This window comes from Tachypleus tridentatus, chromosome 10, assembly GCF_004210375.1.
Source record: "Tachypleus tridentatus isolate NWPU-2018 chromosome 10, ASM421037v1, whole genome shotgun sequence".
Lineage (NCBI taxonomy): Eukaryota > Metazoa > Arthropoda > Merostomata > Xiphosura > Limulidae > Tachypleus > Tachypleus tridentatus.
The window spans coordinates 138319969-138342508 of NC_134834.1; the positions used below are offsets into that span (position 1 = coordinate 138319969).

The window sequence follows — 22540 nt, forward strand, 5'->3', positions numbered from 1 at the left end:
GCACATCTAAATAGTATTGAAATATGAAGCTGTATAATTAATGTAAACAACCTTAACTTTTCAGTCTATGATTGTCGTGGAGAAATATATCAGAAGTTGCTTACACGCGGTTCATAGTTGTCATATTGTATTATGAAGTAAACAATGAGATAAGTATTAAAACTAATAGTCTTTTAACAAGCCTAAATCCTGTTTCCTGTTTGATATCATATATGTGAGTGAAATTTGTTAATACGTTTTACAAAAACAAAACCCTCTTTCCCAATGGTTTAGGGAGAAATCTGAAGGCTTCTAGCGCTAAAGACCGGATTTCTATATTTGCGATGAGTATTCTGTGTCTTTAAATTTGATTAAGAGGAACCCACTTTTCAAAAAATAAAAGTTCATTATTATCAGGTACATACTTTTGTCTAGACATTGTATATTTAATGAGTCGTCTACTATACATTGTTTGAATTTCGCACAAAGCTACACGAACACTGCCTGCGACAGCCGTCCTTAATTTAACAGTGTAAGACAAGAGAGAAGGTAGCTACTCATCGCATCCACTATCAACTCTTGGACTACTCTTTTACCAACAAACAGAGTGATTGATTGTAACATTATAATGCTACCACAGCTGAAAGAGCGAACATGTTTGGTGGGTAGGGGATTCGGATCCATGACCCTCCGATTGCGAGTGTCCTAACTACCTACCCATTCTGGATAATCATGCATGGAGTTTAACACTTATTAGCAATAAAATATATTTTTAGATTTGTTTGTTTTAAAAAAAAAAAAGCTGCATTCAACTATTCGCTTTGTCCACCACGAGGAATTAAGCTCGAGATTTTACTGTTGTAAGTTAATAAATTTACCGTTATCTGACATGGGTGCGACATTGTTAGAAATTTAGCTCAATCAAAATAATTCAATAAATAGCCTTGAGATGGCCAGTTACATATAAAAAAATTGAATGCGTGACTTTTTAGTATTTAAAATGATTGTTTAATCTGTATCAATTCAGGAAAGCGCATTGGATAATTATTTCAATTATAAACAAAAATATATTAATTTATTTGACTAACGCTGTATTAATGAAAGAATTTAGAATTAATAAATGTAACCAATACAAGTGAACATGCCAAGCATTCCTGATCTGCGGGGTGTCAATATGGCTACATAAATTTTTAGCAGCAGAAACGTCATGATAAACGTTAAGAAAGTTTACTTCAGATCAGCGGTAAAGGTAACGAGGTTGGAATACGAACTTTTCAGTTTTTAGTTGCTTTATTCATTTACTTATTGGTAAAAACACAAAACATACTACAGTATTAAACTTGTCTTACGCGTTTGGTAGTACATCACTGTGAAACTTTTTAACGTAGTTTTATATCAAAACTTAATCTTTAAATAATTTATCAAACTGGTACTGCTATATTTAAAATAAGTTAATATATTATTATGTAGTTTTACTAGCAGTATAATTATAAGATGCAACTGAATTATTTTTAAGACTTCGTATTAAACAAGTTTTTTACAAAGGGTGGTAATATTATTACTAGCATAGTTAATTTTGAAAATGGTTAATTTACGAAAACATTCATAGTTAAAATAATGATCCTCCCCTCCTTTTTTATGGGAAAAGATAGTTCATCCTTTCTCTTTTAGACCACTGTAAAATTATTAAAAAAATTCATGCAGTTCTTTTTAAGTTGTATTACATATAATAAGTTATAGTGTGGTACAGGTGGTGAAGCTGAAAATTGTTGAAGAACTTGTAATTATGACTGTGAATTATAAAGTAAAAAGTTACAAATTCATGGTTCTAGTAATTGTAAAGGAGTGTGTGTTTATATTTGCTATTTGTTATTGATAATATAAATACAGGTGTAACATGAAACATAGTGACGATAAATAAATCATTTGAAAAATTGATCTTTCAGACTTGTCCCTACAGTTAGACATATACTTTTTATTTTTGAGGAAATCCTTGATTCCCCTCTTAAATTTGTAAAGTGCTGGTTTCTACTATTGCCATTAGTAACTCATTCCTTAAGTCAGTTACCCTGGTTGGTAGTAGACTATCTTTTTTTTTTCATACTGTTGTAGTGCAGATACTGGATGAAGTTTCAAATGTCAGTGTTTGGCATTTTCAAATGTTTTTTTGCATATATATAATGCATATATAGATACTGTATCTTTTTTTTAATACCAAATTGAAGTGTTTCCAGTGTTTATCCAGAGTATTTTAATAAATGTTTGTGAAAGGTGCTTTACAGTAGGAAGCCTGTATGTGCAATTCTTGCAATGAAGAAATTTTTCGTTACATTTTTTTCAGTTTTTACTAGATTTGACTCATTCTTTTCCTGTGTAATGGCTTTTATGTTTTCAATTTATTTTGTCAGAGTTTTTCTGTCTATCATATTTTCCTCATAAAAGTTGGTAAGTTGTTATTATTAACATCTTTTTTGTTTGTGGTTGTGCAGTGTAGGTAAACTAAGGCTCTTTAACCATTCTATATATAATTGATTTTTAGGGATTGTAGATATTTTGTAGCCAAGTACTGTGTATTTTCAGTTGCAATGATTTCTCTAATTTACTTTGGATACCTAATTCTATGTGCATACTTAAATGTATACAAACTAATCCTTTATTTAACTTCAAGAACTTGTCCATGTTAATCTTATCAGTTCTTGTCATCAGCAAGAGTGCCTAAACTTTGATGTTGTCAACCAAATGGTTTTGTAGAATATATGCAGAATTGATCTTGTCTGACAGAGTGAATAGTGCACTACCATGAAACTGGAGTCTTTTGAGACAAAATTTATAAATGTATGAATCAAAAAAAGAACATATGGTTTTGAAAACTGTGTAAGAAGGTTCAGGATAGATGGGTGGAACTTCTTTCATGGGTTGGACAAATGTATTAATATCTTAGCATATGGAGCAGATAGGATGTTAAGATTGTGCATTTGACACCTTGTAAGACAATGAGCTAATTATTTGCTAATAAGCAATGTGGTAATAATGGGGATCCACACAGCACATCTTTCTGAGAATTTTCAAGGAAAGGTCCACATAGATCACTGGCAGTTACACAGTGTCCAACCCATTTAACCTCTCTTTATCTTTATATCTGTAGATGACTGTGGTCTGTGTTTCAGATGCTTTCTGCACATTCTGGTTTGTTTAACTGCTGGCTGTTTCCTCCAATCCATCCACAAGACTTGGGTTTTTAAGCTCTTACTCTTCTTTTCAGATAAGCTATAGCTCTGTAAATGATTGTCATTAATAACTTTTTTTCATAATATTTCATTTTGTAAACTCTTATTCAGAATTTTAGAAACCAGACATCTTTACGTCAAATCATTTTGTCTCCATCTCATTTGTTAAGTGTTTTAATAATCCTGTCCTGGAATTCTTTTAAAAGTTTGTTTTTTTGGCATAAGAAAAAACAAATACTCTTGATTTCACCTGTTTAGGCAAATCTTTGATGAACAAAACCAGAAGCAAGGGTTAAAACCAACTCCTTTAAGAATGCAACTTGTTTTGTAAATTAATTAGCCATTACTTATTGCTTGGTGTGTTCTTCCAAAAGAAATGATTGAATTCAGATTAAAATATCTCATTTGATACCATAGCTTTCAGGTTTAGTCATCAAATGTTTGAGACACTTTGCCAAGAGCTTTATTGATATTACAGTATGTATACAGTTTATGGAATCATCTTCATCTATAATTGTTTTCCACTTTCCTAGTATAGCAGGGCTTGAAATTTTCAGAGGCCTTTGGAGCCAGTGGCTGCAAAAAATGCTGGCAGGCTTTTAAAAAGCGTTTGTAAGGTAATCCAGTGGGGCTCCTTAAAATTGAAAGAGTCATTAAAAGCTTAAATCCACATAAGTTGATCTAAATGTTTCTTAAGTTATGACAGACCATGAATGGACCTTCCCAAATTTATGAGTACTCATCAGTTATGTGCATACCACATATGTGATCTCTATGAATGTATGTGTATTTAAAGTAAATTCACTTTCCTTAATAAGAATGCAATCACTTTGATCAATATTTAGTTTTTTTTTATATCAGTGTAATGATATTGATATATAAAATTTAATTTAATTTTTAAGTTGGTGATAATTTGAAGATTTATAAAGATCACTACTATAGCAGGGCTTTGAAATTTTAAAGACATATAAGTTTTTAGTTTTTGTTAACAATTTCCAAAAAATAGGCAAGTAAAAATTGCAAGCTTGTCATTTATTTAGAGAATCTACCTTACAGCTAGGACATTGTTTCTACATTTAAGGGCAAATACTTTGAACTCAACTTTACAGGTCATCATGCCCTAAATCAAACAAGAAACACAGCCTGACTAATTAATGAATGAATATTTGGTGTAAAAGTCATATCAGTGCTACAAGTGTATCTCCCAGATTGGCTATCAATTTTGATTTTATTCTTTTATGTCACATTGTGAGTCTTTTTTTTTTTTTTTTTTTTTTGGCTGCATATGTTTTCCACAGCTAAAGTATTTTTGATTAGATTTATAAGTAACGGGACTGTCAAATGATGAAATGGATTGTTCTATAGCTGTCCAATATGCTATTTTGTAAATATTTGTATGTACCTGTTTACCACTTTAAAGTTAGTGATATCTTGGACAGTGACATGATAAATTCAATTAACACCCTCCCTCCCCTTTGGAGAGTAATGGAGTATTCCAAGTTTCCAATTTCTCTACTGTTGTGCTCTTTGGCAACCTTTCCAAATAATGAAAGAGATTGATTTAACTGATGATAGTTTATTCTATGGTAAATAATGTTGTGCTTTGTGCTGAAAGAAAAAGTAAAAAAATTACATGGCTGTGAATGTAAGCATACTTACAAATCAGAAGATTGTGATTGTTGTGAAAGTACTTTTAATTTCTTGACAATTGATTTTCTGTGACTGGGAAAGTTAACAAATTTTAGTGATTCTGATTGTTGTCTGATTATACAATAATCAGCATGATTCTTATTATCAGTAAAACACTGCATGATATAAAATAATAACATTAAATGAACACAAAATAATGATTTAAGAAAAGGAATAATAATGGAATTCTCATTATCAGCTCTTTTATACATTTTCCACATCTGTTTCATTACTTAATTTTACCAGACATAGCAAGAAAGGCTAGTGATGAGCTGCTATCATCTATGAAATTAATGAGGAACTACCCAACATCTTTGGTCTCTTTGACTTACTGCTGTATGTACCATCCAGTTCTGCTGAGGCAGAGAGAGGATTCAGCAATATGAAGATGATCAAGACCAACCTGAGAACTTGTCTAGGAGCTGACAGGATCACTGATCAGCTCCTCTTCATGGTCTACATGACTTTTTATAAGTTATTTTGATGGCACAACAGCTTTCAAAATTTGGAACTCAGGATCAGTTTTCACAAGGAGACCAAATGTGGGCAGTTTCCATATGAAGAAGAGGGGACAAAGGAAGAATCCAAGAAATGGATGTTAGGACATCGTTGATGCATACTAAATTTCCTTTCATTGTTTATTTTGTTTAGGAAACGAAACTAAGTTTACTTCATTCCCACCTAAGATAGTTTAGAGCTTTTTTCATGTTTTCCATATGTTGCTAGATGGTAATGGGTTATATGGAACACAGAGTTAAAGGATCAAAGAGCTATTGTTATACTATGTTTTAAAGAGAAATTAAAGATTACATATGAAAATAGCAGAAAACTTGCTCTGTAGATGGCTGTTTTGTCACAATCTGAATGATCTGAGTGATGTGTTTCTATAAATTTCAACAGCATCTTGGAAAACAGTTTGATCCTTTTTTATGTTTCAGGCTATTCCTGATTTGTTAATGGATCTTGCATTATAAGTTGGTGAGCAAGCCTATCTCTTTCTTGGTTTAACATGCATCCTTACTTTTCATTTTCTTTCTTAGTGTTTAAGACTTTTTTCTGTGATAAGTCACTTTTCCATTTGGAAGTATTTGGTATCATGATATTAATGTTTTTGACCATTTTAATCCCCTGCTGAAGTGAAAAAAGTACTTGAGTCCCTTATAACAAGTTCCTGCAAACTTCCTGCAAATTTTTGTGAAATGAATATCATACAAAGTTCTTGATTTCTTCAGTCATAGAACAATTTAATTCATAACATATGCTCGAATTTTTTATCTGAAAAGGTCACTTTTTTCCTGAAATACTCAACGAGGAAGACTCATTGTAAAATTCTGTATTAAACTCGCTTTACCACAGTTTTAGAAGTTTTATTTTAAAAAAAATTAATTCCTTGATATTAATAAATGTACAAAATTAAGTACATTATTGAAATGGAAAGAAGTATCATTTCTCCATTGAGAAAGCAATTTAGGAAAAAGTGTTATAAATTGAGGTACTGTTTAGGGCTGTGACGATTACACCATTAACCGGTTACGGTTTGGTTACTGCTCTTAACTGGTTACGGATTTCCTATCTGGTTAATCTAAGATTTTTTTCCAAGAAAAATAAACGAGGGAAAACAATACGATTATCGACATTTGCGTGTAAATATTCCGTTATTTGACCTCGACATTGGTATGTTTGCCTATTGCGATTTTACGAACTGCTTGCCTTTTTATTTGGTTGAATTTTCGATGTTGTTGTTGAAAGCCTTTAGAGTTTTTGTTAACGTTCGGTGCGGCCGTCACGCGCAAATTCCTGTTTTGATATCTGATTACTTGAACGGCTAATGAACGCACAATGTCATCTAGTGAAAAACGTGGTCGGAGATCTATTATCTGGGATCATTTTGACTTGACAGATGGCAAGAAAAAAACTGTATGCAGGTTGTGCAAAGCTGCTTTGTCCTATAGTGGTGGCAAATCCACAATGCGGAACCATATGAAACGTGTACACAAACGTTTAGATCTGAGTGAAGAAAAAGATGGGTCTGTGGCTAAAAAACGACAAACATCTTTAAAAGGCTGGCATACATCCGTGAGAGCTCTGGGCAAGGAGACGGTGGAAGAAATTACAAGGGCTTTAGCCCTCATGTGCGCAATAGATATTAGACCAACAAGCATTGTAGAAGGTGAAGGTTTTAGGAATTTTTGTTAAAAAATGAACAGCCAGTACCACGTTCCCAGTCGAAAGAAAATAAATAGCTACTTAGCTTCAGCATATCAAGAGTGCAAAGCAGAAGTTGTGGAAGAAATGTCAGGGAAAACAGTTGCTATAACAACTGACCTGTGGACCAACTTGAAGATGAAGCCGTTCATTACGCTTACTTGCCATTTTTTGACTGCGGAGTGGGAACTCAAGACCAAAGTTGTTGCTACTCGGGCAATAGATGAGCGCCATACAGGGGTGAACATAGCACAACATGTCACAGATATTGCTGCGGAGTTTGGGCTTGATGCTATCTCTGCCCTAGTCACGGACAATGTGTCCAACATGAAAGTCGCTGCGAAGGAGGCCAAATTAGAACATATGTTTTGTTTCTCACATAGCTTACAGCTGGATATCACTGATGCTCTTAAGGAACCCAACATTGCCAAAGTTCTTGCTGCAGCCAGACGTTGTGTAAGCCACTTTGACGGGTCCACTGTAGCTACCCAAGCCTTGCATGACCATCAAAAGAAAAAAATCTGTGTTAAACCTCGTATGCTCATACAAGAAGTTGCCACAAGGCGGAATTCCACGTATCAGACGTTAATGCGACTTCTTCACCTCTGTGTGTCTGTTATGGCAGTACTCTACGATGAAAGCATAACAAAAGCAAAAGATCGTGCCAGCTTGGTGTTTGACGATGCCATGTGGAGTGTGATGGAAGGAGCAGCAGAGGTCCTCAAGCCTCTTGCGCAGGCGACCGAGATACTGACAAAGGAGAAAATTCCTACATCTAGCAACATTTACACTGTACTCAAGCATATACTGACCAGGTTACATGTAGGTCAGGGTTCTCAGGGACTTCAAGAAATGGATGGCAGGGATGCAGATGTCCTGACAACGCTGAAAGCAAGAATCGTGCAGGGAATGATGACTCGATTTCAGGTAAACAACTCCGGGGTTCTGACCACTGAACCAGGATTGTGGTCCCTCGCTGCAATATTGGACCCTCGCTACAAACGGCTGAGTTTCTTTCCCTATGCCATGAGAGAGAGGATAGAGGATTATCTGAAGGAACAACTACTCCGTGACAGCATATCAGAGCAAGACGCTACCCACGAACAGGAAAGCTCAAACATTTCACTCACACAAGAACCAGTGGAGCCACAAACAGCAGAGAGCCTGTTTGACTGTATCCAAGGTGATATAGCCCAATCACCATCCAGTCGCCCATATGCATCCATTGAGCTCGAATTGGAAGCATATCTATCTGAGCCGATCTCCACCTTCAAGAGAACAAATTTCCGAGGTTAGCTGCATTAGCTCAGAAGATTTTGTGTATTCCGGCGACTGAAGTTTCATCCGAGAGGGCATCTCTGCTGCAAGACTAACAATGTCAAAACTCAGATGCAGTCTGGACCCAGAAAATCTGGATAAAATAACTTTTCTGCACAAGAACTTCACTTACCAAGAAAGACCAGCTCAGCCTCTGGCTGCTGCCCTTGGTGGAAGCTGACAATCTGAAAACAGCCCGGAGCTCTCATGACAATAATTCAAGTTCCAGTGATGAGCATAATTTTTTTTTGTTCTAAATGTTCATGGCAATTGATGAGTTTATGTCAGCCGACTGTTGCTGATTTATTGTTTTATTTTTTTCAGGAACGTTTTCAATTAATATTCATAGGACTTGTTTGAGTTTGCTTGGTTTGCAATAGCCAGTCATATTGGTAATTCAGAATAGTAACTTTTGGTGTAAAAGCAAAATTGCTTCCATACAAGGTCTACGTTAGTTTTCTGAAAAGAATTCATATTGGTTCGTTTGGTTGATATGATTGTGCAATAATGAATATCTTGTTTGTTTGTTTGTTTGTTTAATAAAATTTGTTGTATTTTTTGAATAGTTGTTGTATTATCATTTCGAACATGAATAACAGCTTTCAGTGACCACCTGCCGGTAGTCTGCCACCTGGTCAGGACACTGAGGACAGTCCAGCAAAAAAGTTCATGGATCTGCAGTTTGCAATTTCGCATAATACACAGCAAACTTCCGGTGGGGGAATCATCTGGGTCTCTCCTCTTCTGTTGGTGTCAGAAAAATTGTTCTTTTTCCAAGGCAGGAGCGAACTTTTGAGGGCTGGGCAATATAGTATGATGAACTGGTTATGGTTCGGTTACGAGGCAAAGATTAACCGGTTACAAAAGTCCGTAATCGTCGCAGCCCTAGTACTGTTATTTTTTAATATTAGTTAGGGTCTGTTTATAACATTTTTCATTTCAGTGTGATATAAATCTATTGTTGACTTTTTTTAAAAATCTAAACACATACCTAATTAAACTTTTTTATAAAAAAATGGTTGTACTGAAACTTTTTAGGAACTTAGTGTTACGGCATTGAAAAATTGTGCAAAGTTTGGTCCAAATGGAACTTAAACTATGGGAGGTGTATTGGAGAGAGGCAATCATTAATCTCTTTTATATATCTAGATAGAAATAAATTGGTTTAATGTGTGTATGTTTTCAATGAAACATGAGTTCATGACAAAATAAATTGAAATATGTTGATATCTTTAGTTTTTTTCAATTTATTTAACATCTGTTTAATTCAGTGTTTTTCTGACAACTTCTACTATAGAGTACATTTTGCAATGAGCTGTAGGATTGGCTTCTAAAGCTTTTTGTGAGTTCCTAAAATGCTTGTTTTTGGGGACCTGCCTGACTCCCTCAAACAAGTTAAGCATGATCCCTGTAGTACTAATTACTCTAAAATTATGGATTGCCTATCTAAACATCCAAATGTACATTGTGATGAATAATCTCTGTTTTCATATGTCCAGTATTTGGTCAGATATAACTGATGAAATGACTACATTCTATTTATGTTAGGCTGAGAATTTGTTGATATTTGATTGTATCCTTCCAACTCTTCTAAACATTGCTGTTATTGGGACATGTTTCCATTCTTCATATACTGAAATCTTCTCATCCTATCAGAATTTAACACAAAGATATCATAGTCATTTACCTTACCAATTCCCCTCACCTCCAATAATATTGTAATCTTCAACAAGGTCATCTCTTTTACACCTTTGGGGTGCATTTATTTCCTAAAATACCACATAGCCAGAATAATGGGAAGTGCTCCTAACATCTGCTCTATCTATCATTTATGTTCACTGTTAAGATGGAGGTTATTCAAGACTGTTTGAGGTATCCTCATTGTATATTTTCTATGGGTGAGGATTCCTTTCTTAGGTAATTACCCATCAGGTTTGTTATCTCCTCTTTCCTTTTACTATCAACACTTCCTGGATGAGATCTTGCAAATTGGAGTGGGATGACATCTGACACATTTGTATCGCATTACTTACCTCACATGGCAGTCTCATCTCCTTTCAGTCATCATTCTATATTCTTCTTGTTATTGTTCTTTTTACATCTCAACTCATCCAAAATCTACATCAAGTCAAAGAGAACAAAAAACTCTTAAAATTATTTGCTGTTGCAATAGGATTTTCTGCAAGAATGCTTTGGCAGAGGATATACATTTTCTTTTCAGTGCTTTATTTCACAAGGAAAATAAATGTAAAACTCTATGCAGATTTGATTCTTCCTGGTCAGTTTGAAAATTCTTGCTTCTCCAGTTCTAAGATGCTGGGTAAGTTGATGTGAAAAGTTTCCTACTGATATTTGACCAAGTAGTCCTACATGCCAATGAGAAGTAGGGCTGGAATGTTACCTAGAAGTGTAGAACAAGCCATCTCATGACATTATGAATCAAACTATTGCTGGTGATTAGTGTAGCTAGGTTGTTCTTGTGTTCTTCTTTGGAAGCAGGTCTAGAATATTTTTATCTTGAACCTGATTTTTCTGGTAAGTATCCAGTGTATATTTCCAGTATGGAATAACTTGACTTACAGCCTTAGCCACGCTACTGTCATGCTTAACTGATTATTTGTGGGATATTAAACTGTTAGGCAATCTTCTATTCCATACATCTGTGCAACTCTAGACAACACAAAGGTTCTTCCAACAATATATTGTGCTCTATTAACCTCTGTTGGCATGCGTGCCATTTTTCCGCTGAAACGCGGATTTCTGCGGTTTTCAAACGGGCCAACGATCACCCACGAGATTCGTGTAAATTCGAGGAGATAAATATGAGCGATTTGGGGGCCGGGTAGGTAGTTTTTGAGGAGAAATCGTATTTTTTCAATGTTTATTGCAGAAGAAAAAAAATCTGACCGCCATCTTGGAGGCAGTCTCGTTTCGTCTCGTTGCAGGTCTCGTGTGCATACCAGACGATAAAATATTCTCTACCCTCCAAAGAAACAACAGCGATTTTAATGTTTAAAAGGAAAGATGTTCATTTTGATCCTGTAGACAAGAGAATGTGTAAGGACATTAGATCAGCAGCTTCAAAGTATACCTCAAAGCTGAGGGAGAATCAGAAGAAAAGGGCAGAAAGGCTTGAGGCCTATGGTTCTGTGAAATCTGGCCCAGCCACCTTGGCTAAAGAAAAAGTCCAGAAAGCCGCAGAGGTACAGAGAGCTGCCCATTCAGAGAAGGAGAGAAAAAAAGCTTGGAAGAGAGCACTGGAAACCCTTGTCTCGAAAAAGAGGAAAGTAGCCAAGATTGATTAAAGGAAATTAAGTGATTTGAAATTTGACTGTAATTTATGCAGCAGAGCAGAAGTTGATATCAGTGACTGAAAAACATTTTATTATTATCTGCAGCATATAGTGTCAGTGGTTTATTTTAAAGCATATCATTAATTTTATTTTGAAGCAATGTCAAAGCTTTCCTTGATTTGCTGTTTCAGTTTGTATTGTGAAAGAATGAAAAATATACTGATATTGAGGTACCAGTAATTTACTGACAAGATTGTATAGATGAAAAAGTTTTACTGTAGGTAGTCATGTTGAGTAATTTTAAGTAATTTGAAATTTTAATGGAATACATGCAGCAGAGCAGTAGTTGTTGATGTCAGTGACTGTACAAAATTTAATTTCTGAGGCATATCACTGATATCAGTAGTTTAATATTGAACCATATCAGTAGTTGAATTTTTAAGCAATGTCATAGCTTTCCTCCATATGCTGTTTTAGTTTGTATTGTCAATTTGTGAAAGAATGGAAAATTCACTGACATTAAGGTACCAGTTGTATAATGACAAGATTGCATAGATGAACAATTTGAACTGTAGGTAGTCATGATTAGTCAAAAGAGTAATTTTATGTGATTTGAAAATTGTATGGAATATATGCAGCAGAGAAGTAGTTATTGGCAATGACTGTAAAACATTTAATTGGCAAAATACCAGTAGTTGATGATGATGATGTTATTGATGACAAGAAGGATAATAATGAAATGATTTGTATTTGAAATATTTACTGAGTTATTTTGGCTTTATTAACTCATATTACTAATATATTTTGATTTAGAAAAAAAATTAAACGGAATAAATAGCAAATAAACAATCTTAAATTTCATTTATTTACTTTTTATTTTATTTGTTAATTTTAGATATTTTGATATATCTTCTAAAAAATGAATGCAAATTAAAAGATTAAATCAATCTGCTGAAAACTGTAAATGAAAGTTATAGTTTTTATTAGTTTGATTTAGTCTTTTAATTTCCTTTTGTTATTTTATATGATATATATTGTGTACTTTTCGAACATTGCAATGTCAACTAACATAAAGAAATTATGTCGCAGATTGCACCAAATCACACCAAATAGCATCCATTTTTTTTTGAAATTTCCTGGGGGGGAGCATGCCCCCGAACCCTCCTAGTCAGGCTCGGCTGTGCCGTGCTATGGCGCCAGGCTATATACCTTTTCCTCTTTTTTTCATAAATGTCATTGGCATGCCTGTGTTGGACAAAGAGTTTTTCTTGCTTGTGCAGAATACAGTCTCCCACTAAGTCAGGGGTTCCAAACAGGTGGGTCGCGACCCCACAGGGGTCACAAAGCCTTGGCAGGGGGGTCGCGTAGCCTTGTTAGAAGTAGCTTGGGATAACATTAATTTTATTTCATCAATTACATTTTCAAGTCGCGAGTGCCAAAAGGTTGGGAACCCCTGCACTAAGTGATGCTCCACTAGTTTTTTTCTGATTCTATTTCTGTCATGTAGAGAGGTGAGTAACAGTTTGTAAAGTTCAAATATTTCTTACCTGAAAGTCTATTTTAAATAATTACTACCACTTCTTCAAAACCTTCCATTCTCTTGCCACTTCTGATGTATTTATTTTGCCTCGTCAAGAATGAGGTTTGTTTAGATGGGTATGAATGATATGCTACCCTCTTACTGGTTAAGGGCTATGGCATAATAATGATTACATTGGCTGGTAAAATATACATTGGGACTCAGAGGTATGGGAATTTTGTTCAAACTTTGAAGCATTTGTAAAAATTTTCACAGCATTGGCATGAGGTAATAGCTCTTTGTTGCACAGGGGTAACTGCCTGAAACATATTTTCAGGTAAGGAGAATGTTAACATTCATACATTTTGATATATTTTGAGTAGTAAGAGAACTTGTAAACATATGTAGATATGAACTCACTCATGTTTGTATAACAGAAGAAAAGGATCTCAGCATAGAAGGGCTACTGTTTTACATGGGTAATTTGTCTGTTTTTCTCTTGAGGAAAAAGGTCAATACAAGTGAAGTTTACAAGATTATCAAGAGGACCAATAGAATAAAGATCTCTTATTTCTATCCTATATTCTGAAGACAGTAGAACATAATTTTAAATTTAGAAAAGACAGACTTGGCTCCAGCTAATCAGTTTTATTTTTATAACAGGGTGATTGGTGAGTGAATTCTCAAATGTGATGTCATCAACAGTAATGGAGGTCATCACTTTACATGAATTTATAGGAGGATTCAATAATTTCCTAGTAAGTTCATGATAGGTTTTTTATTATTATTATTAAGAGTGTGTATGCAAAGAAAGCTATGAAGGACAAATGTAACAGCTTTGTTTTGTATGTTTGTGTGTGTGTATATATATATATATATATATATATATACAATAGTACTTGTGTGATTAGGTAGGGTAGAGAGTATTTTTGAAAGTCATGAAGTAGAACCATAATAAAGAAACCTCCTTTTATCTGTGCCAGACTGCTTTAAATATCCATGCAAATTATAATAAGCAGACTTTACAGTAGATATTACTTGTGAATATCTTTAACAAAAAATGTCTTTAGCCTGCATATGTCATGGGTTCTAATATTATGTATTTTATGTTAATGAGTGACTTAAGTTACACAGTTTCACCAAAATCTTGTAAAATGCTAATAAAGATATTCATATAATAGCAACAAATTAGCTGTTTAAGATTGTTTAGGAATAAAAAATTATAGTTGCATAAAAAGTAAGACCATTCACCTTTTTATTTTTTGCTAAACAATGCTGTAATTCTGTATGCAATTAAATTACACAAAAAGATAACATAAATATTTTATTTTAAAATTTACAAATTTTTTATAATTATCTTGTAACAGTCATAATAGGAGTTATATGGTTAGAACTTATAAGTTGGTGGTTCAGTTGGTAGAATGAGTTTACTGTCCTGTATTCAAGGTCCAATCAAAATGGATTTTTTTAACATACTAATTTTTCATGCAAAAAGTTTGATTTCTTGTCCATCTGCTGATGAGATTTGCATGCTGCTAGTCTTGTGCTAACTTCCACCCTAAAAGTCATGAGTTTAACAAGAACTGCACTAGTGCATAATGACATCAGGCAATGATAGTCTTTTAGTAAGAGGATGACATAATTTTCTTGTGCTGCAGTAACTCCCTTAAGCACTTGCACTCAATTATTTTTTCTTTTAAAATTATTAATTGATTAATTCAGATTTGCAGTAGTTTAGGGACAATTACTGCTCTATAAGGTTCTGTTACCCTTCTGTTGGTGGAGGGTTATTATGTGTGATGTAATCATGCACTAGCACAGTTCACATTAAACATGTTTTTAGGTGAGAGTTAGCACAAGGCTACTGGCTTTTAAATCTTATAGGCAGATGCATGATGGATTAAAGTATTTGTGTAGGAGGTAAGTGCATGTTAGAAATATCTATTTAGGAAAGGAAGATGCTAACTTCCATAAGAAGGTTGTTTGTATATTATCTGTGCTAACTGATTTGATGCCTGGTGTAAATACACTTGTTGTACAAAACTAAAAACATGCTTTTACTAGTTTATATATTTTTATCTAAATACTAATCACTTGTTTTTTTCTGATTTTTTAGGTTTTTATTACTGCATGAAGTGAAAAAGCATTATTTTCAAGGTATCATTGGATGGAGATATTTATTTAGCTGCAACCCCACAGTCTTTTTCAGAACTGATATCTACTTCTTTAAGGTTGTAAGAGTCTAAATCAATGGAGAACATACTTGGAAATGGCTCAGGAGTTTCTTCCATTTTGTGATGTTCTTTTCAACATTATTTCCCTTGCATCATATTTTTGTGATGTAGTGTTCGATGTGGTAACAGTTTACACACTGTTTGTTCATCATGAAACTACTTGGTTTGCTCTTGCTTTGTCATTTATTTTACTCTCTCTTATTCTTTGTCAACTCATGTCTATACGGTGGTACTTCAGAAAAAAGAGAGTGAAAGTGGATTTTAAAGTATTTTTTATTGGAATCGTTCATGTTCTTCAGTGTGGAGTGTTATGGAGATACTTTAAGCTCTTTATACCTGTGGACCTAGCTCGTGTAAAGATTGAGGTCCGTGATTTGTGTATGCTACGGTTAATTCATGCTTTCTGTGAGGCAGCCCCCATGCTGTTAATCCAATTGTATTTAATATGGCTGAAGTCTGGTTTATTCAGCCTTTCAGACTTAAATATTGTTTCAACAGCTCTCTCAATTTTTAGTGTGTGTTGGGCACTTGCGTCCTTTACAAAAAATGTACGGAGACGAAACATTCACCGCTTAGTACTTACCTGGCTGGGAGTGATATTCCAGTTTCTATGGCATCTAGGAACCATAGCTTCCCGTGTAACTGCGCTGACAGTGTATGCAACTTTGTATCATTACTGGGTATTTGTAGTAATAGGATTACACTGGATTAGTATGCTTTTGTGGCTCATGTCACCCAAAAATGTTTTCCATGGTGAAAGTATTTTTTGGATGAAAAGAACAGGATTCTGTATGCTTATTGCTTATGTGTATATTTTTTGTTATGTAAATCTTCAAGAATTTAATCCACGACTTAAAATGATTGCTTTTTTACATCACCATGTTTCTTGAAAACACACTTCTGATGGCAGTATGGTTGGCTTTACGTGTAGGTACTGACTGGTTTCATTATCCTGTAGTTGTAATAGTGTGGGGTGGTTTTATTTTGGGTATACTTTTCATGGCCCTCTATTACAAATTCTTCCATATTCGCCACCTAAAGCAGAGTCTTGCTGTTGTTTCTATGCATGGATCTCACTCAGAGTGTGCAGCATGTCCTCCTGGCTCCTGTGTTGACCATTCTATTCGAACTAGTACTTACTTCCTGAGTGAGACATCAACCAATGAATACTCTAATGGAAGTTTTGGAGTTACATATAAGCCCCAGAATAGTGCCATATTTCATTCTGTTAATGGTTCTTTCTCTAATGGTATGGTTAACAATATTCCTGGTGTTTTTAATTGTCGTTTGAATCCTGCTCTAAAGAGAAAGAAAAAAAAGCCATCTTCCTTTATACCTCCTCCTGTTCCAGTAACATCATTGTCTAATGGGAAGATGTCTAATCCCTTCTGGAAGAGAAGCCTTCCAAGACCAACTGGCAGTGATCATGAGAGCAGTGTGGGGTCTCGGGTGAACATCCAGCAGAAACTCCAGGAAAAGAAACAACAACAGTTACAGGAACTAAAGGAAATTGAAGAAGAAATAAAGCAAGGAAAAATTAAAAGGCCACATCCATTAGACACAAGTGAACAGGGAACCTTAAGACAGCCTATACCTCATTCTAAAAAACAACCATGGATGCGTCCTGAACTTCCAACAGAAATGCCAATACACTTTCAGTATCCTTCATTAATTGGACCTTCAGGAATGCTTGGTATTAGACCAAAAGCAAAGAATCGCTCTCAAACTCCAGAAATACTTCTTTCACCTCATTATTTAGAAAATAGTCGAATTTACTATGACTATCATGAACCCAGAGGTTCTTTTTCAGTAGTACCAAACTTGAACCTTCAGCATACATCTGATTTATCAAGTAATAGCAATGCATCAGGAATATCCAGAAATAAACATCAGAACAATAAGAAAGAACATAGGGATCGTTGTAGTGCCATGTATAAATCATACAGAATTCCATCAGACTTGGACAGTCAAATCTCTCTCCCAAGGTCTTATACATTGCCCAGGGAGTTCAGGTATTATCGCCGACCCAAAATAAGAAAATCTGTACGAACAGATCAATTTTTTGTGTTTAATAATTCTAGTGATGGTGATGTTGATTCAGGAGATGATAATGACACAGATGTTTTGCCTGCAAGCCGTCCTGTTACTCACATTCGAACACGCCAGCATCCTTTGCATCTTCGTAATGTAGGAGTTAGACAACATCATGAAACTAAATTATAAATAAAGATTCAATAATTGTATTATAAACCTTTTCCAGTTGTGAAATATTTACAATTGTACTTTTTTAGTGCCTTAAAGCATTTTCAAATTATAGTGAGATGAAGCAAATTTGCATTTATTTTATTGGGGTTTTAACCATTTTTTGGATGAAAATATATGTTATTTACTATCTTTATTTGTATAGATTAGTTTCATCATTCTATAATATTTTTAAAAGTCTGATAACATCAGATATAAAAACAATGTTAGTATGTATTCTTAAAAATTTTAAAACATAATCTAGCTTTGATGAGGTAATAGTTTTTGTTTAATGTTTTCAATATTAGCCCAACAAATGACAACAAACAGTTAGATAATTTATTCAGTGTGCAGTTAACATTGTTTGAAATGGTATCTTACAGCAGCTCCCAGTTTTAATTTTGTTTAAAAAAGAATAAAGTAAAAGTAATTTAATTTTTGTCTTGATTTATATTTGAAATAGGATACAATATGCTTTACGTGTACATTAGAGTTGTTACTTTGTTGCATGGTCAGGAGAAAAGTGGTCTTCAAACTGACATCAAATGATTCTTTTTCACCCTGTTCTCAACCTCTTTTAAACAATAAAGAAAAAATAAATGGAAACTTAGAAATACCTAATGTGAAGTCAACATGTTATAAGTTGAAACTCTTACTTGTGTGATGTGAACTCATTATACTGATAGGATTGTACCTCAAAACCAGTTGTTTGCATACACCATTATATGAGGCCCACTTTATTTGTTTTGATCATTCACTCAGTGCTTATCAGCTGGGAATTCAGTAAACTTGTTTGCTACAGCAGAAGTAACAAGTCAAATAATATATTCAGCTTCTACATAATCTTTTCTTCACTGACGTTCACATTTTGGTGAAGAAAAGAAACTCACAAATAAAAAATATAATAATAATCAGCTAGCTGAGTAACAGTGGCTAGCTAATTGTGACATTATGTTTCTAACACTTCTAGAAGTTACTAGTGGTGAGTAAAGGTCTATACATCAGAACCAAATAAATTGAAAACTCGTAGTTACTTTATGTGAATTCATCATATTGGCATTTGCAGTGAATTCTCTGTTTTTAAAGCATTGAAAAATGTTAATAATTTTGTTTTTGTATTTTGTTGCTTTGTCTGTACACAAATTTTTGATTTTCACCAAATAATATATTCTTTGAAAAAAAGAAATATATATATATATTCACAGGTAAGAGTGCTTTCAGTTTATGTTGAGACTTGTACAACTATATGAGTATATTTCACTTATAGATAGATGACTTTGTAAGTACTAACTAAATCAGTCAAAATTAGGTTTCTCAGCTCTCCTAACAGAAACCCAGATTTCTCTCTTTGTAGTAGACTATTTTTGCTTTACTCTGACCTTTGGAACATCAATAACATTGATCAGAAGAATTCTGGTAGTAATAAAAAATTCTAATATTCAGTGCAAAGATTATGTAAAGATTTGTGATATACTTTCACCCCAAATTACATTTTAAATTTCATGAGTTCAAAACAATGATCTTTTAAAGTTTATTATTGTGCTTACTCCTGTTGTATGGTGGCATATTAACATTTTCTTGAAATTTTACACAGAATGGATACCTTAAGGTCATTGATTCTGCTGATGTTTACAAAAAGATATTTTTATATGTAATAATCATTTTTATGCAAAAGAAACTATAAATGGTTCATAAAAAAGTATATATTTCAGTACTGGTTGAAAGACTAAAATTTGCAGAATCCCCAGCTAAAATCCTAAGTCTCTTTTAATCATAAAAGTCAAATATAGCATCTTCAGAATTTGTAAGACATTACAAACAATATATAGTGATTAGATTCTTGTAAGATATTTCTTCTTTTGTTTATGCTTTTCAAAAGATGTAAACATTTTCACTTTTGTTTTTAGAAATTATGAATTCCTTATTCTCAGTAAGATTGACAAAATCACATTTAAATATTAAAATTATTTTGTAAGGGTTCTTTTCCCTAGAAATTGAGAAAAAAACTTTACAGTGGAATTTTAGCTTGAGAATGTGTTACTAAAGGAACAAAAAGATACTGATAGAAATTTTGCAAGATTTCCTTAAATTATTATTATAGTGATCACATTATCTTCATTGAACTGTAAACAGTTTAAGTGGTTTTATACTAATTTGCTTGTAAATTCTCATATCCTGTATTGTGTATTATGTTATAAACATGCTGTTACTTACTATCTAGTGTATTCTAGGAATCCAAAATATATATATATATATATATATGTTTGTACATTATGTATACACATGGTTATGTAAGGACAACACACAAAAATCACATGGGCTTTTCTGTTAGCTTTTTAGAATTGACTTGCTCATGTAAATGTGTATTAGTGTATATTAGTTGTTGAGTCAACAAAATACGTTCTAATATTTTACATTTCAGTACTTTTAGCCTTTAGTGATGGAATTAATATGATAGGTTTCAATGTGTGACTGTGATGATATGTATTTTCCACTCAAAGTTTATCAGATGTTTCAGCAAATGCAATTATGTCCATCAAAACAAAAAGCATCAAAATGTAAAGAAGCATTTACTACATTAATGATGTATTTAAGTTGATTTAAACATAAACACATTCTGCCTTATTTTTTTTACATTTATATAGTTGTACTATGCTACAAATGTATACTTACTGTAATTATTACAGTTTATAAGATGCTGCAGATATAAAATAAATACATTTTATTCATTTTACAACACAGATTGCCTTTTTTTTTGTATTACTTTTGCAACAGTCAATATAATTTATATACAATAGATTGGACTTTCACAAACTGGAGATGAAGAATGCATAATGTGTGTTATAATGCATATTGAGATTTAGAGACTGAAGTATTTCCTATAATTTTTGTTTGGTAGTTGCACAGTGTTAGAATTATTTAAAGAAAGTATTAATCTTTTACTAGGAGAAGAAATTAATGTGTAAAATCATGGACCTCAAAGCCTCAGTGTTTAAAATACAAATTGCTGATGAATTTTGTTTACTCATTACTTACTTAAAACCAATTATAAAAATCTGATGGATTTTCATTATTAATAATTTAATGATTTTAAGATTCAAGATAATTCAGTTTTTCTCTGTTATTATCATCTTTGCACTATTAGTACTAGTTAACATTCTTGTGAAAATAAATATAATACACAATAAAAAATTAACATTCTTAAAAAATTGCACATATAATGCACAGTTCATATTTTTGTGAAGTTAAATTAAAAAAAACCCTTCAGTTAATTTTGTTTTGAATGTAAACTGTTGGATGAGTTTTTTTTATGTAAATGCAGTTTTGAAGGAATAATATGAATTTCATTATTAAGCCTAAAATTAGGTTACATATCCAAACATTTATCTTCAAATTGCTTTTGGCTGTTAACAGTCAACAAGTGCAACTATTTAGTAGTGGGAAAATGAGTTGAATTGAATTTTATTTTGCAAATAATAAACAATACAATGCAAAAATTTAATATTTCTAATTCAGTATAACAAAAAACATAATGAAATGTGAGTCATAATAAAAAAATTGTTAAGGGGTTCCAAGTCTGAATTTATCATTGTAGAAATAGCACTGGAAATACTCTTACCTCTTTTGATGGTGATTTTGTTCTCCAATTACAAATTTTAGAAATAGTAATTGGGGCCTTTGCTGTAGCATGTGACAAACCTCCATCAATAGGAGTTCAAAACTCTTTTGGCACAGCTGTCTCTTCCTGTATTGCAGCCTAGCTTCATTTTTCTGTTTGGCACGGTGATGTTAAGGTGTGTTAATTTTTTGCTTTTATTTTCTGTTACGAGAACTTGGTTTTACTTTAAAAAGATGCAGTTATCTCCCTAAAATTTTGGTGGCTGTTGCAAATAATTTTCCTACCTTATATTTCCCATTTGTATCCTCAGTGTGGATGCCTGTACATGGTGAGGAAACCTCCTAGAGAAGGTTTGTTCTTTTCAGTTTACCCCCTTTTGGATCTAAACATCCACTCCTGTGTCTATTATGTGTGGTGACCTGTGAAGGGGAGGAGATGATCCTGATGGTTGTGGACCTTGTGTATGATGTGGTGTTTGAGTATAATGCCCAGAAACCATGGCATTTTTCTCATTCTTATGGCTTCTAATACCTCTCACACAGTCACTGCTGAGGTTAAACAACCATTGATTGGTAAGCAACCATGCTTGGATGGCTGTGATACTCAATCCTAAGCTACAGTTGATAATGTACCTCAATTCTTCATTTTATACTCGCCATCTGAAATGTCCCTTTGATAGATGCCACCATATTTTATTCTGAAGGAATTGTAAGGGCTTGCTGGCTCTCTCAATTCTGTTTGAAAATTAAGGTCAAAACTATTACACACCAAACTTCTCTTGAAGTTCAAGACTTCTGGGGATTTGTCTGTTCAGGTTACTCCCCATGCCATGCTGAAAAATGCTGAATACATCTTGAGGACTTACTGCTGAGAGGGATCTTTGTAACATCCTTGAGTCATATATTGTTGCTTGTCACTCCAGTGAAGAAGTTTTGACTGTGCAATGCATCTCAACTTGCAAAGATGGGGTAGTTCAATATACCTGCCTTCTCATTTTGACATTCACTTTTCCATACCCCCTACATCTTTGAAAATGGGTACTTACATTGTAAGGTTTGTGCCATGTCCTTAACCCTTTGTGGTGTTTTGAATGCCAGCAATTTAGCCATCATAAGACATTCTGTCATAGCTCTCTTTATTGTGCCTGTTGTGGTAAGAAAGACCACAAGACAGATCTATGCCACCAGGAGCCTCATTGCATGAACTGTGATGGCTCC

At 33.6% G+C, this 22540-nt stretch overlaps 2 protein-coding genes and 1 pseudogene across 3 annotated transcripts; all 3 read left to right on the plus strand.

Annotated features, from left to right (window-relative positions):
* Nucleotides 1–1029: 1029 nt before the first annotated feature.
* LOC143230440 (uncharacterized) lies at nucleotides 1030–20445 on the plus strand (annotated as a pseudogene). The gene is made up of 3 exons (XR_013016442.1): nucleotides 1030–1228; nucleotides 13893–13987; nucleotides 15346–20445. The product of XR_013016442.1 is annotated as an uncharacterized LOC143230440 (transcript).
* On the plus strand, nucleotides 3742–7091 carry LOC143230441 (uncharacterized). The gene has a single exon (XM_076463990.1). The coding sequence runs from the start codon at nucleotides 6735–6737 to the stop codon at nucleotides 7089–7091; it is 357 nt and encodes a 118-aa protein (XP_076320105.1). The 5' UTR covers nucleotides 3742–6734.
* LOC143228518 (E3 SUMO-protein ligase ZBED1-like) lies at nucleotides 7095–8396 on the plus strand. Its single transcript, XM_076459764.1, has one exon. The coding sequence runs from the start codon at nucleotides 7095–7097 to the stop codon at nucleotides 8394–8396; it is 1302 nt and encodes a 433-aa protein (XP_076315879.1).
* Nucleotides 20446–22540: the final 2095 nt, after the last annotated feature.